At 36.3% G+C, this 16534-nt stretch overlaps 1 protein-coding gene across 20 annotated transcripts; it reads right to left on the bottom strand.

The window, feature by feature from the left end:
* Positions 1 to 2233: 2233 nt before the first annotated feature.
* Positions 2234 to 15680, bottom strand: LOC147499249 (pentatricopeptide repeat-containing protein At2g30780-like). Of its 20 annotated transcripts, none has more exons than XM_086561070.1 (5): positions 15185 to 15680; positions 13860 to 15101; positions 6857 to 6966; positions 4173 to 4380; positions 3543 to 4044 (listed from the first exon to the last, which is right to left on the bottom strand). In XM_086561070.1, the coding sequence occupies exons 1-2, from the start codon at positions 15620 to 15622 to the stop codon at positions 13977 to 13979; spliced, it is 1563 nt and encodes a 520-aa protein (XP_086417196.1). In that variant the 5' UTR covers positions 15623 to 15680; the 3' UTR covers positions 3543 to 4044; positions 4173 to 4380; positions 6857 to 6966; positions 13860 to 13976. The 20 variants fall into 20 exon arrangements, with proteins under 20 accessions (XP_086417191.1, XP_086417200.1, XP_086417196.1 ...); XM_086561067.1 differs by having other exon boundaries at positions 4173 to 4624; XM_086561062.1 differs by having other exon boundaries at positions 4173 to 6617.
* Between the last annotated feature and the right edge of the window lie 854 nt (positions 15681 to 16534).

Raw genomic sequence — 16534 nt, forward strand, 5'->3', positions numbered from 1 at the left:
TACGTCGAGAAGACGAGAACCAACTAAAAATAGCTTTCTGTATCTATGTCCTTGATATAAACTTCGCATGTACGTATCGTCAAATTGGACGAGTGCTATATACATGCTTGATAGCTCTACGTCAAATTGGACGAGTGCTATATTTGGATCATACAACACATCATAATTTAAAGTAATTCTGTTCTATATATATATGGTAAACTCGATTGATTAGCAAAACGTTAATGCGTTATGCACCCATTGTCCCATTCTCTCCAACTTTACTATTTGTAAGATTATTAATTTATGATTATACTTTTCCTTCGTGAAGTGTCCAACATTGCTTTAACAAAAAAAAAGCCAGTGCCACGTTTTACCTTACCTACAAACACAGTATTCAGTGAACCCCAATCTCCATTAAAAAGATTGCAAAATTAAACTATTGTTAGTGGATTTGGTCCAGACTATATATCTTTTATTTAGTACATAGATTTGTACATAAACCATGGGACTCCTCTAAGGTGATGGAATGCACCTTAAAAGGGGGGCTTGTTTCAAGATTTTCACAACTAAATCTGCATAAAAAAAAAGAATGATTATATGAGTGTCTCAAAATAAAAAGTAGGTTAATGTCATGTATGTTTAAAGTTGAAACACGTTTTCTTTTAATACCCACACAGTTTATCAATTCATGGAGGCATGTGAGGCATCAACTTTGGTTGTTGTCGTTGGTGCAAATGTTATTTTTTAATATGATGTCCACATTTGTGGCTTTAGTGTTCTCTGTATGGGTCAAAATACAGACAACCATGGATCACGCAACGAGATTTTAATTTTAAGTGGCGGAAGCATATGCTTAGACCATAATTATTTGAGAATTAAGATCACATCTTCCAGCCTGAGGAGATGAATTACGACGCACGTATTTTAAACATAAGTATAGTCAGCCAGGCATGAGTATAATTTGTCTCGCCTTGAAAAAGAGGATGTTGTTGGCGAGTTTTGTTTCTTAAAATTATTGGTAACTTGGTCGCAAATGTAGAACTTCCCTAGAGTAGTGATTCTTCAGTTGTACGTCTTACACATATCTGAGATGAAGTGGGGATGATGATAGTTGACTAGTTGTTGACATTAGGAAGCACCGAAGCAATGAGTTGTCTGATACTAGCAACCTATTTGTGTTAATCAGGAGTTTAATCCTTTGTTATACTCAGAAATCCGGAATGTAGCCATGGACTTAACTGTACCGCTTCACGTCTCTCAGTTTGGGGTGATACGAGTATATGACACCCATTAAGCTAATATATCATTGTTCTTTGATGATTCCTTACAGGTTCTAAGCGAGATAACTACTTGTGCTAATTGTTATGTGACGAGATTAAGAAGCTTAATGGCATTACAATTTGCAAAACTGCGACGAAAAACCATTGTGAATAACTGAATACTACACTTTCAGTGTATTTCACTAGGGCATGACCCTAACTTCTAGCGCAGATCGACGTCTACCATACAAACCTCTAAAACACGGACGCACCAACCCATGAGCTGAGCATAGATGCGCATCGGACGCTGTCAACACGGGTCAAGACAAGACGGTCAAAGACGCAAAATGCGGGTCATATGGTCACGGGTTTTGATAAAAATGGTTATGACATATTTTTAAAAAGTTTGATTAGGGGCGGGTGGATTTTTCACCTAAAAATAAAAAAATTTAAATAAAAAAAATATTAAAAAAAATTTTTCATTTTTGTTTTATTAAGACTTATGACATATTTTTTTTATAGTTTGATTTTAGGAAATATTAAACTTAATTTTGTGGCTATTTATCTTTAATAATTTTGAATTTATAAATGTTGATACATTTAATTTAGTTTTTAATGTTCAATTTATATAAAATAAAATTATAAATATTAATTAATTTCCGTGTCCTTTGCTTAAACGTTTTTTGGCAATAAATAAATAGGATCGCGTCCTTTATTTTTAAATATAACCGAAGTAATTTAGTTTTAATGTTCGTCTATATATAAAATTATAAATATTAATTAATTTCAGTCCGCGTCCATGCAACATAGATACAAACCAATCCAACAAACCACGATATGTCATCCGACACACTACGTACATCATGAACACAAAGGATTCACTTTGATTTTCTTTTACAGGGATGGTAGATTCTATTAGTTGGGAAAGCAAAATGTTACAACAGCTGTCTAGGTTTAGCAATATGCACAGACAATGTGATGTATATAAAGGCTATCTGAAATTCTCACCATCTTTTTTTCGATAATAATCTTCCTCACTATCACTCTCAATTGACATATACAACTCCATATATCATCTACAACAAAAATGTAAAATATTTCCTTTTAGTTGAGTGACGACAATGTAGCTCAAGTGTATACGACCGTGTACACACTGCTATAATTCGCCCTTCATCATTTATCCGAACTTGAAGAGCCACCATCATTTCTTTTTCCCTCAAGTCATTAGTTGCCGGATACAAAGGGATGCCGATTCTGGCACGGACACACTACATACCAAGTATTCCTTAAACAGAGGTACATCCAAAAACTGCTGATGATCCACGTAAGTGCAGGACAACAAACACATGTATCACTTAAGTGTAGACAGCGCCTAGGCGTAAGGCATTGTCCTTGCCGCCTGGCGGACAAGATTGAACCAACTTCATGTCTTTTCCTTACAATACATTGCAAATCAAAGCTCATCAAGTGTCAGTGGTTGTTATTTCACAGGAAACAAATATGTTTTGGTAGGGTTGTGGTTGCAGCAGGGAGTCACTACTATCAGTGGCATCAAGTAGGGGCCGTTAAGTTCTCATAAGCTCTAATGCTCCCTGCAATTTACGTGTGGTCAGTATTCTGCATAGCTTTTCTTCTTTCTAGCTGGCTGAAGAAATCTCCTTGATAGGGTCCTATAAGATGTCAGGATATCTAACCTGTAATTGGAATCATACCTAATTCAGCATTCAAGCAATTTTATGGCCATATATCATGCCTGCCGACCAAAGATAGAAAATGAAAACAAAATTTACGATCCAAAGGACTAGACCAAAAGAGAAGTTCACGACTACAATTTTTTGATACAACTCTGAGCGTCAGCAATTGATCCGTGAAACTATTTCCATCTATTACGTTTATGAAAACTTGCATGTTTAATATTAAGGAAAATCAGAAAGGTATTAGTCTTAGATGCAGCACCAAGAAATTCTGAGCATTGTCTTCCACAATGTTTCTAATGAACTCTCTTCAATATGTCCTAAAAATATCTTTCGTTTATAATAACGGAAACAGACATTTCTTAAAATGATGAATGATATTACAAGACAAGACGATGGACAGCAACAAATTTTGCATACTAGCCTTCTCTAGTCCGATTGCCTCAACAGAGTCCTAATAGTATGCTTTGTTAACTAATGTAATGCGGCTTAGGTTACAGGAATCGCATATAGACCTAATTAAAAATTATTGCAATCGTTTACTAGACTAGATTGACAAAACACTGAGCAATATAGCCCCTATACTGGACATCCACCATTCTTCACAAATCCAAAAATTAGAAAATTTATTCTGAGGATACCCAAAAATAATATTTGACAAATACAACAATACATAAAATATTATAAGCTACCATCTAATGTGACACAAAACATTTTGTAACATTACAAATAATTGATTAAAACAATCAAATGGGAGAGCGACTCTGCAAAACTCAACTACGACAAATGGTGGCCACATTTTCAGAGACTTGCAACATTATTTGAAGCTCTCTAATAACCTTTTTCCCTAGGGATATGAATAAAGAGGAATACCTCCTTGAGATTGAGCATAATGTACACATTGACCGATACATAATACTTCGGTATCTTCCTAATACATCATGATACAAAATTTGCAAGCACACAGTAAATAATGTTAAGAAAACCGGGAGAATGGTGCCCCTCTATGAATTGATTTTCCTCTTTTCCAATATCTGTATTTCCTTTTTCTAAAGTCTAAACCCTTAGCAGCTGGCACCCAGGATTCAGCAGATACCTTACAGCAAATTCTGCTAGAAAATAATCAGTTGGACATGTTATTGACCAAATAATGAAAAATCCTCATTATCAAAATAATAATAATAATAATAATAATAATAATAATAATAATTTTTCAAAAGAAACATATATGCTAAACCTTCAACAGGTTGTGTCTTCAAGGATGAGCTTTCATTTGACAGAAATCTAAAGTCTTCATCTTAGTTACTCTGATCCAGATGCAGACCTAGTGAGTAAGATCTGTTACCATGATGTCACACCCCACCTTGGAGAAACGTGCTCTTGGAGTTGAGCTAGCTGGCCAATGATCTTAAATGGTAGGCTTAGTTGAAGTGCAGTTTACAATCCTAAAGGTAAGGAAACAAAATACATCTAACAGCGGAAAACTTGGATGGAAACTTTGTTATTGTGTTATATACATGGGACTTTGGGAACACGATATTGTAACTTTCAAATATTTTTTACATTTGACTGCCTAGCTAAAGAATCAGTTTTATGCTATAAATTATTAATCCTTCAGTTAGTCCCCTATCCGACCAGCTGCTATGTTCACATTTGGGATTCTCAAAGGCGAATGCAGAGACTGCCTCACTACAAAAAAAACAGTCAAAAAAACAACGGCCCATAACGACGAAAGTTTTTGAAATACAACTGCCCGGGGTATTTGTAATATTTAAAAAACAACGACAGTTTTTAATACGACAAACAAGATATGTAGTAAGAAAATCTTAATACGACAAACATGTCAACTAGTAGATTCATGTGTAAAATCAAGAGTTGTATAACAATATATAGCAATATTATATATTTATAGTTAGTAATTTCTTGCAGACTCAACAAGGATTAAGTAAACTTGGCAGCTTCATATATAAGCAAGAGGGAATTAAAGCAAAAGAAACTAAGTTAGTTGCAACATCCCAAACAATAAAAGAAAAAGAAAGAAATCCAATGTACTAGGCATACAATCTACCCCTCACCAGCTACTTACCTCTACTTTCTTAAACTCTTAAAATCAAGCTTACACTAGTACAAGAAAAAGACTCGCTGACATAAGACAACTACAAGCAGTTCTATTTTTACTTGGTGAATTTCTAATTATGAAAAAAAATCTACGATGAAGTTTGTCAGATAAGTAAGTACTTCTAATCCCAAACTCCTACTTCTAAATGGAACAAGCATTAATCCCAACATCCTCTAGCTCTACTCAATTAACCATGAATTTCATTCAAACAAGCATCAATAATATCATATGGAACAACACCAAATGACTATTAATTGAAGCTTGAACCACTAATAGAGAGCATAAACAACAATGCCAATGACGGTAAGGATAGGATGTTCAAAAATAAATTACTGGATCATTCGTCTTGTTGTTTTTGTGGTCATGCCAATGAAAACTGAAAGCACCCTTATTTGTCTGTTCTTACGCTAAGAAGGTTTGGGCAGGTGTCAAGGCGAAGGTAAGGTCTGGCAATTTAGTGTTTTCCTCAAACCAATAGTGGTATTCCATTTTCTAAAGATTGGGTGGATGGTTGCCCAAAGATTGGGTGTATGGCAACCATCCAGTCCTGCACCAAGTAATCTTTAAGTTTCTTTCATGATTTATAGGGGCCAGTACATACATACTGTGGATAAACAATTACCAAGGTCTTGCCAGTGGGACTATGGATGAATCGTGAACTCACGACTTCACCACTTGGAGTGAGACCACAACCATTTGGAACAGCAGCCCTTCACGTTGGGAACCACTTCCAACCTTGATGAAAAGGGGGCTCTTCGTGAGAAAGGGTTAATTTAATTAGCCGCCTATCCTCTCCTAACTGCCCCGGTGAACTATAGGGCTTCAAAACGCAATAGCTGCCATGCGAAAGCAGGGCTGATATTCATAGTAGTGCATGCGCGAAGCCAGACTGATGAACCTTGGCTGATTCTTTGTGGCCTGGGCCTGGGTCTGGAAAAGGAAAGAGTCCGTGAGTTCTTGGTTATAGACTTGGTCACTCGTGTCACAATCTCGGCATAAGATAAGGCCATCATTCGGCCCCAATCACCTATTAGGAGTCCTGGTGGAACAACGAATGGCATTTCAGGGCTGATTTACACTCATGCTAAGGCCTCTTTCTAACGTCGATAGACGGGGCTATGAAAGGATGACATGACTGAAAGTGGCTTTCTTGGAACTAATTCATAGTCGCTTGCAATTAGACTTTTATAACTATATAAACAAATATAACAAGTATGCAAGATGAGGGAACCTGTCTTAATTGACTTTTCTTTCTTTTGTAGTACTTTATTGGTGAGATCACTCCAACTTATAATAGCCTATATAAGAAAGAGTTGTGCCTTTACTCGTGAAAGTAGGACAGTAGGTCAATAAAGTCAGGAGGAAATCCTACATTCTCTTTTTGGCCACGTTGGATCGATTCTGGAAGAACTTAAGGAAACCGTCTTTGAGATGGTGACAGTGCCCCTGGTCTTGATTGCTTCTCTGGTAGCTTTACCAGGCCTTCTGGGACATTATTTAGGACGATCTTCTTGAAGCTACTGAGCACTTAAAAAACAAAAAGAGGTTATGTTCCCCTGTCATCTGTCAACGGTAATGTGAAAGCTATCAAGGTGCAACAGTGAGGTTATATTGGGGATGGAACTGAACGAATAGAGCTATAGGAGGTCGTCGCACCGACCGCATGGTTAAGAGCTATAGTAGGTAGTTCGCCACACCGGCCATGGGAAGAATTTTCAGGTTCTGATTTGGTATCTCTAGAGAGTCCCTTCCAGAAACCTCAGTCCATATGTTAAAATGGTACACTAATTCTAACCAAATACCTGATCAGATGGAGAGTTCGCAGAGATTCGCGTTTGTGCTCCCTGATTAATTCCATACATTGTGAGTATTGCATTCACTTGTGACTGCATCTCCATTTGTGTCCTCTTCCCTTCAATACCAATGAGATATACAAATCAATTCAAGTGTCGGTGAGGGGACAAACTTCTCCAATGAGAGGAAGTGTATATGAAGACTCCACAGCAGGTTTAAACCACCTGAAAGAGTCATATTTTTTCTTCAATACCACTTATAACACAATGTTGCAAGTTAACAGGAGTTTCAAGGTCATTGAGGTCCCATACGGTATAGGCAGGGAACTTTAGAACTAATCTCAGAGCCTTTGATGAACAATTAATTATCGAGTCTACATCTATATGAACTGAAACAAGCAAGCAATGCAAGAACTGAACCCAATGGAAGTGTAGCTCTGCAACTTCAGATATGATAATACAGGGTTCCACCTGAACTTAAGCTACTTCTGGATAAACATAACCCAAGTCCTAGGTCCTACTGATAATGGCACAGGCTACAAAAGTTTGTATGGTTCCAATTGATAATTCTAGAATGGTACAAAATATACCCAACCTTCATATTTAGCATAAACTAAGTCCTAGGCTGCTACAGGCCATCTGCTGGGCTGCTGCAGGCCGTTCCCCAGGCCAGTTCCAGCCTCTAACATGTCGTTGCAGGCCATATTTCTAGCCACTGCAGGCCATTCTTTCTTGAGTTCTCTGACATGCCATTCACTAGGTATGTATATTACTTCAATTCCTTCAAAAACAAAAAATCAGCACCACACCATCCACACAATTATCCTTTAGTCCTACCCACACACCAATCAAACATATACTACTACTCACCAACCACCACAACTAACCCTTATCTCTTATAAAGGTTCCTGATTCACTTCAACTCAATGTTATAAAGAAACATGTCAGACACTATTCAATGGAGACTTCAACATCTCAACTCTTCAAACCAAAAATTGGGTTGAAACAATATAAGAAACCAAATATAGAGTGGGTGTTACTCTACAAAAGAAGAACTAAAGTAAAGATAACTATTGCCTAGTAAGAATTTGATGGTAGATTCTCCAAGTGTACGTGCTCCTGAAATTCCTACCCAATCAATAGTTTTAATACTTCAAAAACGATATCGTCGTCGTCGTCGTTCTATTATCTTCCTCTATAAGGATTTTTTAGTAACACCCTCTAATTGGTTTTAATCTATATACTAATTACTAGGTATTATAGATATGTTACATGGACACACCATATTTCAAAATAATCTGTGTCGGATACGTATCTATGTTTCCGTATCGGACACACACGGACACATATTGTGTGTGATATACCTTAGTTTTTTATATTTCGCTGTGTCAGACACTCCGTATTTGTGTCGGAGATGGACACACGTGTCCGTGTCAATGTAACTTAGTATTATAGTTATGGAACCAAGTAATACGTTGTCCTCGGCAAACTTGCCTTGATACATAAACATGAATATTAAATAAATTAGTACGCATTATCATCAATAGGAAACCAACAACTACATTAACTGGAATCACATGCAGGCGTAAAATTACAATAAAAATAAAAAACTTAGCACTAATTAAACTAACTTACGTCGACACGTGTATTAACTTCTGACACACAAGTCTAGCTAAATATCCAAGTCCTAAAGCCTAAACTATACAATTTTAAGATATAAATGTGAGTTGGTTACTATACAAGTACAGAATCAAAATGTATCATTGACTCCTCGGGTCACAAACAACAAACAGGGTCCTACTTTGAAGTATACATGGGCTTCCAAAGAGGACTTCTTCATTTCTAAGTTTGTATCAGTAGAAATCAGTTATTACAGCTAAAATGTTCTAACATACTAACTGTTTTCAGTTAATGACGATTCTAAAAAAATAAGTAACAGTGAAATTAATGCATCAAGTCTAAGTAACAGTGTAATTAACGCATCCCAGTCATTCGAAGTTAAGTCAATATATTGGTTTCACTCAGAATTCCTTCTGCATCTAATGGCTTTGCTAACTAATCAAAAAATTAATATAAAAAAACGTCGTAAGTAAAGTACATGTTAATTGGATGACCGAGCTAAACGTAGAAATCCGGAGAACTGATACGAAAAATAAAAAGAAGAATTGAAAACTGTAGAATTGATACCAAAAAGAGTTGACACAAGAGAGTAAACGATTACCTTAACCAAGCTGTGTCGATGTTTAAGAATGAAACAAGAATTGAAAACAAGAAGTTCCTCTCTCTCTCTCTCTCTCTCTCTCTCACTATCCCAGCTATCTGTTTCGGGTGATGAATTAGTCTATTATTATGTTTTGGGGCTCTCAAAAGTTTCGGTTATTTGCTATTTTGCCCCAGCAGAAATTTAGTGCAAGTCTAATTTTTCACGAAATTGTAGAGGAGGAATGAACTTGTGCAGGCTTCAAGTATATAAACACACAAGCACAAACTATCCTCAACAATATGTTTATCCTCAAGGATTCATACAGTATTCTCACAAACCATATATGCTACAAAACTCACTAGAATAAGCTTAACTCCAATTACTACTTAATTAAATTCCAATCGCAGTTCGGAATGTAAATAAGCTTCCTATAAACTAAACACAATCATTATATATAAGCTAAAAAATAAAAACCCCACAATCATTTCAACTATAACGATCAAGCAATAAAACTCAATTATTCTAACTAAATCCCATTTCTTATATACTTCAACTAACTTCATACAACACTTATTCTTCCACAAGTTCAAAACTTTACTCCTTGTTTCTCATTTCTACCATTCAAATTTCACAAAACAAGACGATCAGAATAGCAAACAGTTAAAAACAATAGAGAAGCATACATCTTGTTAACAATACGATGACAAGAATCAGGTTGTAATGTAGTACGCCAATCCGGAGTTTCAACCATAGTTGGTTTAGGTTGAGGAGTAGGTCTCCAATTAATACCATCAATTATTGATTATGATTATGAACAACTCAAGTCTTGCTCCAAATAGCTCAAGGGGGTGTTTGGATCCTATTTATTTATCAAGAAAATAGTCCAAAGGACCAATTTGGGGAAAAAGTTGACTCTAGAGGACACTGTTTTTTGTGAGTAACTCACAAGGACAAATTTTGGAGAAAAAGTAACTCACGAACCCACTATTTCAAAATTAGGAACCCTCAAAAACAAAATAAGTTGGCCTGGCCCTTTTACTTTTTCTAAATGCCAATTATACCCTTCCGTGAAAATAACCCTCAAAGACAAATGACCCGGATTTAAAATAAATATTTTCCGATTTTACCCTTTCTGTCATTTTACTATGAACAATGAGTGTTCATACCTTCTGCTGGTGGTATGAACAATGATTGTTCATACCCAAATAGGTGAATGTACCTTATACAATATATTGATATATGAACATTGAATGTTCATACCAAAAGGACTATTAACATTCAATGTTTATACCCAATCAATGTTCATACCCAAAGGACTATGAACATCGAATGTTCATAATCAATGTTCATACCCAAAAGACTATGAACATTGATTGTTCATACCCAATCAATGTTCATATCCAAGGACTATGGACATTGAATGTTCATACCCAATCAATGTTCATATCCAAGGACTCTGAACATTGAATGTTCATACCCAAAAGACTATGAACATTGAATGTTCATACCCAATCAAACCCAAAAGACTATGAACATTGAATGTTCATACCCAATCAAACCCAAAAGACTATGAACATTGAATGTTCATACCCAAAGAACTATGAGCATTCAATGTTCATACTAAATACACCGGGTCGTTTCATTTGAGCCGAGCGTTAATTATTTCGTTAGGGGTATACTACTTGATATTTCATCTACCCAATCCGTTTTTTATTTCGTGTCAAGGGTATACTTGACCTTTCATCTACCCGGTCCTTGTGAGTTACGGAAAAAAAAATGTGTCCTTGAGAGTTACTTTTTCGGCAGTTTTGTCCTTGAGAGTCACTCTCTATTTATTTATTGCTAAAAAGTGTTTATTAGTGAAAAGATATTTTTTGAAAAAATAAATGCGTTTGGTCTCTATTTAAAAAAAATATAGTTTTTCATCCAAAACACACTTTTTGGTCCCAAAAACTAGTTTTATGATAATTAGGTAAAACTTTTTTTTTCAAGTTAAAAAACTATTTTTCTTCGAGAGAAACACTTTGGGCGCTCAAGGCAAATGAATTGCCTCAGATATTTTAGACTTTAGTACTTTATGCCACAATATGCTGAAATATATCGAGAATGACCTGAACTAAGAGATGGAAACAACAATGAATGACCCTCACTTTCTATTTTCTCTCTCACCCTGTTTAAGAATGAGCCGAAAGTAGTATTATTGACGAATGCATATTCTCTCTCTCTAGCAAAAAAAAATTATTCTCTCTCTAGCTATATTTTAGGGTTCTCAAATTTTTTTGGTTATTTGCCAGCTGAAATTTAGCGCGAAGTGTAATTTTTCGCGAAATAGCAGAGCGGGAATGAGCATGCCAAAGCTCCAAATTCTAATCTAAGAGTACGACAGCTATTGAGTTGGACAATGATGGCTATTGGCACACGTTTTCTTACGAGGGCCATTAACCGTCGTTTATGCCCGATTACAACTATTGTATTTTGGCCCATTTGGTGTAGTGCCTAGACACTCAACTTCCTTCTCAGATGATACTATAGGTATAGCTACGGATGTTCTTCCTTAATAGAGAGGCGGATAGATGATACTATAGCACTGATAACGCCCCTTTCTAATTCCATCCTTTAACTTCGGTAAATTTTGATTTGTGTCACTTGGAGTGCATGAAAATCTATGCTTTCCGTTTATAAGCTATACATCTTACAATTAGAGGTCTCACCTACGTGGAATGAAAAACAAGAAAACACAAGGAAACTTATATGCCTCGAGTTTTCGCCACCTCAATATGAATTAGGATATGTTAGTGTCCATGGTGATAATAGGATGTGCAACCTTGAAAAGAGATTAAAAACAGCATGCTCTCAACTTCTCATTCCAGCATTATAATATGCTCATCTATTTCCAGTCACAACATGTGTTAACATTTTAGGTGGACCTAGATAACTGATTGATCTCATATATAAATCTTGAGATCACGCCAAAACCTATGATGATCTTGGAATATGCACCGATCAATACTAACAATGTCGTGTGTACATTAACAGTCATGATCAACCTTCGAGAAAGTCCAAAGAGTACCTCAAGAAATGATTGACCACCTTATATGCTCAAAATTCGGATATTTGCCAACATATATGAAAAACTGTAATTTTTATAGACAAGTTGAGTGATGTGCATTTAAGATGTGTCAACATATATGGCCAAATCAAGAGACACCCGCCGAGTAACAAAATCAACCTTCAGATACATACAATGTAACATATAATGTATCATTAAACACTCAAGGTACACTTATATTTTCATAATGGTGAACTCACAGACATCTCATCTCAATCATGTCTTTCCTGAAAATCACGCCCACACAACCTATCTGGCATCGTGATGGTACATGGAGACACATCTATCCACCTTGCACTAAAGCTAGTGTCATCCTCATTGCTCATTATGATTAAACTGAGGGAAATATACATCCTTCCTGATCGCATTCTTTAAGCTTCCTACTGCTACATATGATGATATATTTTGCGTAGTTCCTCCAGCAAAAGAAGTTCATTAAATATTTAGATTGGTGTTGGCTATTGACATCAGTTGCATAACTGAGCAATAACTCTGCATAACCAGGGATGATCAAGTTTAACCTAAGTTACATTGACACGGACACGTGTGTCTATATCAGACACGGATACAGAGTGTCTAACACGGCGAAATATAAAAAACTGAGGAATATCACACACAATATGTGTTCGTGTGTGTCCGACACGGACACATCCATACGTATCCAACACGGATTACTTTAGAAATACGGCGTGTCCATGTAACATAGAGTTTAACCGGAAAATAAGAAAAATACTCTACAAACCGTGTACTAATGTTTTTGCTTTCCCTGCTTAGTAAACTTAATGTACAACTAAGACTTCAGTAAAAAGGGGAAAAAGTTAAAAATTGTGTAAAACCATCGTAAGAAACAATTAGACATTGTTTGTAGGTATATTAATACATGCAGTTATATAGATGGGGAGAATATATATGCATGGCATCCTATACACAGTTTGTATACCAGGTATCTTCGCACTCACTCCTACGATATCCATTTACCACAAACTAGTGCTGTTGATGCGGCACACAGAGTGTTTCGGCTAAATTCACAGTTTACAACGCAACGAAACCAATTTTCTAAGCAATATCACCTCTCACAGGTCAAGCACTCGTCCTATTTTCCTTTTTCTTCTTTGTTCCACTTCCAACAAATAAATACAAATCTCATCTTTTGGAAGTGACAACCATCAGCTTAAAACCATAAATTAACGAATAATTAAATTTGGAAGTAAAAGTACTGGGAATAGTACGCTGCCTTCACCTTCGAAACACATGTTGGTTTGGGGGCAAAACATGTGGGGTACATCTCTTTCTCTGTGCCATATCAGCAACAATGGAGTGTGATGCTAGAATAATGGGATTCTGTGGAGTGGCGGAGACACTGAATAGTGTGTGTGTGTGTGTGTGTGTGTGGGGTGTGGGTGTGTGTGTGTGTGTGGGGTGTTCCATAGTGGGGTATTCCATAGTGGTATTACGTATATAGACTCTTGATTGGTAGCTCGTACCGTGTAGTTTTTCAGGTTTTTTTTTTCTTCTTTCTTGTTGTACGATTTTCACCTTACTGGGGAACAAAAAAAAACACTAAGGGAGCGTAATGGGGTTTAGAGTCAATTGGCTTGTATCTCACTTGCAATTTCATGAATTTCTATTCTACCATTCAAATAAAGTAATCAATACATCAATAGTACAATTTATAGACAGCATGAAAGTGAGGAGTTTACCAGCAGTTAATTCAGCTCTTGTGTTCCCGATGTCAGAAATCATTTGTCATTCTTCACTTAAAGCATCTCCAAATCATTGAAGCCGGAAGATAGCAGTATGTGGTGTAAAAGGGCTTGTTAGGAAGAGAAGTAATCTGAAGGAATTTGAAACCCATGCTTGCACATAGTCCCTAGTAATCTCATTACTCTAGATCTTTGGCCCCAATGTGAATAAGCTTTGTACATTATCAAGAATGTTTTCTTCGTAGGATCGAAGTTGAATCTCTCCATCTCTTTTAGAACATTTTCCATTTCCTCAAGGCGATTCGCTGAAGAATACATAACCATCTTACAGTGATACAAGGACCGACAAATTCTCCAATCAGAGGACTCAGCCCGGTTGACAAAACTAGTCAACCTTTCCACAGTATCGCATCGGAAATAACTCGCAATTATTAAACGCATGACACCTACTGTGTTCACAGAAGTGTTGTGTTCAAAAGCCTGACCAATAAAATTTTCCATGGTATCTACTAAATCCTCTTGCGCATAGAGTTTTATTAACATCACATTTAACCAAGCCCTGTACTCGCCTTCTGGAATAAGTTTGAGCAGAGCCTCAACCTTTGAAACCCTATCCTTATCAGAACTCTTACAATACGCACTTATCATGACTCTAATCAATGGCACTTCATTCTCATTGATGTGATCTTTAACTATTTCGTAAGTCTTCTCCATCTTCTCCAAATTTCCCGAATGTGAATAACCTCGAAGCATTAGCAAGTGAGTGCTCACTTCAGGCTTGACAGGGCCTTCCTCCATTGTTCTATACACCCTCTCCATGTCCTCCCACATCCATGCAGTGACATACCCATAAATGATATAATTGTATGTATTCAAATTAGGTGTGAGATTCGAATTCTCAATATCTCTAAAAGTTGCTTCCATATGATCCACCAACATTAATCGTCCAAAAACCGATAACAGAATGTTGTACGTCACTATAGTTGGACCACAAGTGATTTCCCTCTTTAAATCCCGAAACAACGACTGACACTTATCAGGCAAATCATTATACATACACGCTCCCATTAGTGCATTATAAGTTGAAGATGTCTTAATTCCCTTATCCGACGCTTCCTTAAACAAAATAACAGCAAGATCAACATTCTTAGTTCTACCCGCAATTGTTATTCCCTTAACATATTCCTCCGATACCATACCCAAACCAGCTTCACATTTTTCCCTTCTCCAGTTAAAAACCTACAACCAATACCAATTCACAAAAATAAAAAAAAAAAAAAAATAGCATAAATTCTATAAAAATAAAATAAGGACACCATTACCTTAATAAATAAAAGAGGCCAAGGTTTAAGCTTTTCCAACAGAGAAACAAAAGCAGCACCATTAGAATAAATCCTTATCAAAGAAACAACTTTATCTTCCAAAATACCAAAAACCTTCTTAGAATCAAACTGATTGCTAACCAACTCATCACACAACTGTGCAACTTCATTACTCAAAAACACATCTTCCGTTTTATGTATAAAACGTTGTCTATTTGTTTTATGTATAATACGTCCATTTGTTTCCTTTTCTGTAAACAAGCTAATGAGTTTTGGGTACGCATCAAAAAAACGTGCTTGACTTTTGGTCAATGTGGAAGTTGAAGATAGTGGTGGTGGTGGAATTAGGATTTTGGGTCTTGGAAAGATTGGTTTTTTATAAAGACGTAAACTTTCTGCTTTCGCTGACGCGTCTGTGATTTTTAGTACGCGTCTCATTGTTGGGTTTTAAGTTGTTTTGAGAGGGAGGTTTTTTTCTTCACAGTGAAGAAGAAGAAGAAGAAGATGTTGAGTATTGTGGGCCGTGGGCTTTGTTAATAGCCCATATTTGACCGACATTTAGGACAAATCTTGCCTCGTTCGTTCTCTCCAAAAACCTACAATTAGGAATAGGGAAAATTTTGGTCATGAAAAGAGTAAGTTGGTTGTGCCATATCGAGCGGAAGATATATGGTTTGAGGTATTTTTAAGGCTTCATTCATCAGTTAAGGTATGAGTGTAAACTATATGGTACAAGCTGATTAGTAGATCCAATTTTGTTTATACTCTCATCTTCGTCAATCAAATCTTGGTTTGATTGCCTTTCGAAAGTATGGAAGAAGTGAAAGCAAATGCGATGATCATAAGATTATACAAATTAGCGTGAAGAGGTTAGTGTTAGTAGTTTAGGAATTAACTGGAGAAAATGTTAGTCTACTCTAGGAAATGCTGAATCTAGGAAATTTAAGTGTTGCAATTCTGTCACTGCCCAATCGCTTATATTGCCTCCTTGTACTTACTCCAAGTAGTATAGGGCTGGGAATCACGTTCGTCGATTCCATTGCAGAATATAAAGTGCTGTCATTTTTTATCAACGAAAGTAGATCGCTTGGATGTGAAATCATACTCTCTCTTGGTTGTAGTACTTGGAAATGGGTAAGTTGTCCGTTTGAGTCCTTAAAAGATTGGTGCCTCTATAATCGTTGGTTCCATATTATCTTCAGTTGGGGAAATTTTACACTTGTGAAAACTCGCAAGTATTACATGTAATAGACGATTGTCCATCTATTCGGGTGGTTGAGAGTTGCACTCCTTGTAAGATTTCTACAACAGAAAATGGGATAGGCGATATAGACTAAAGCTCAACAAATG

The sequence above is a fragment of the Coptis chinensis genome, chromosome 5, assembly GCF_015680905.1.
Source record: "Coptis chinensis isolate HL-2020 chromosome 5, ASM1568090v1, whole genome shotgun sequence".
In the NCBI taxonomy this organism is placed as follows: Eukaryota; Viridiplantae; Streptophyta; class Magnoliopsida; order Ranunculales; family Ranunculaceae; genus Coptis; species Coptis chinensis.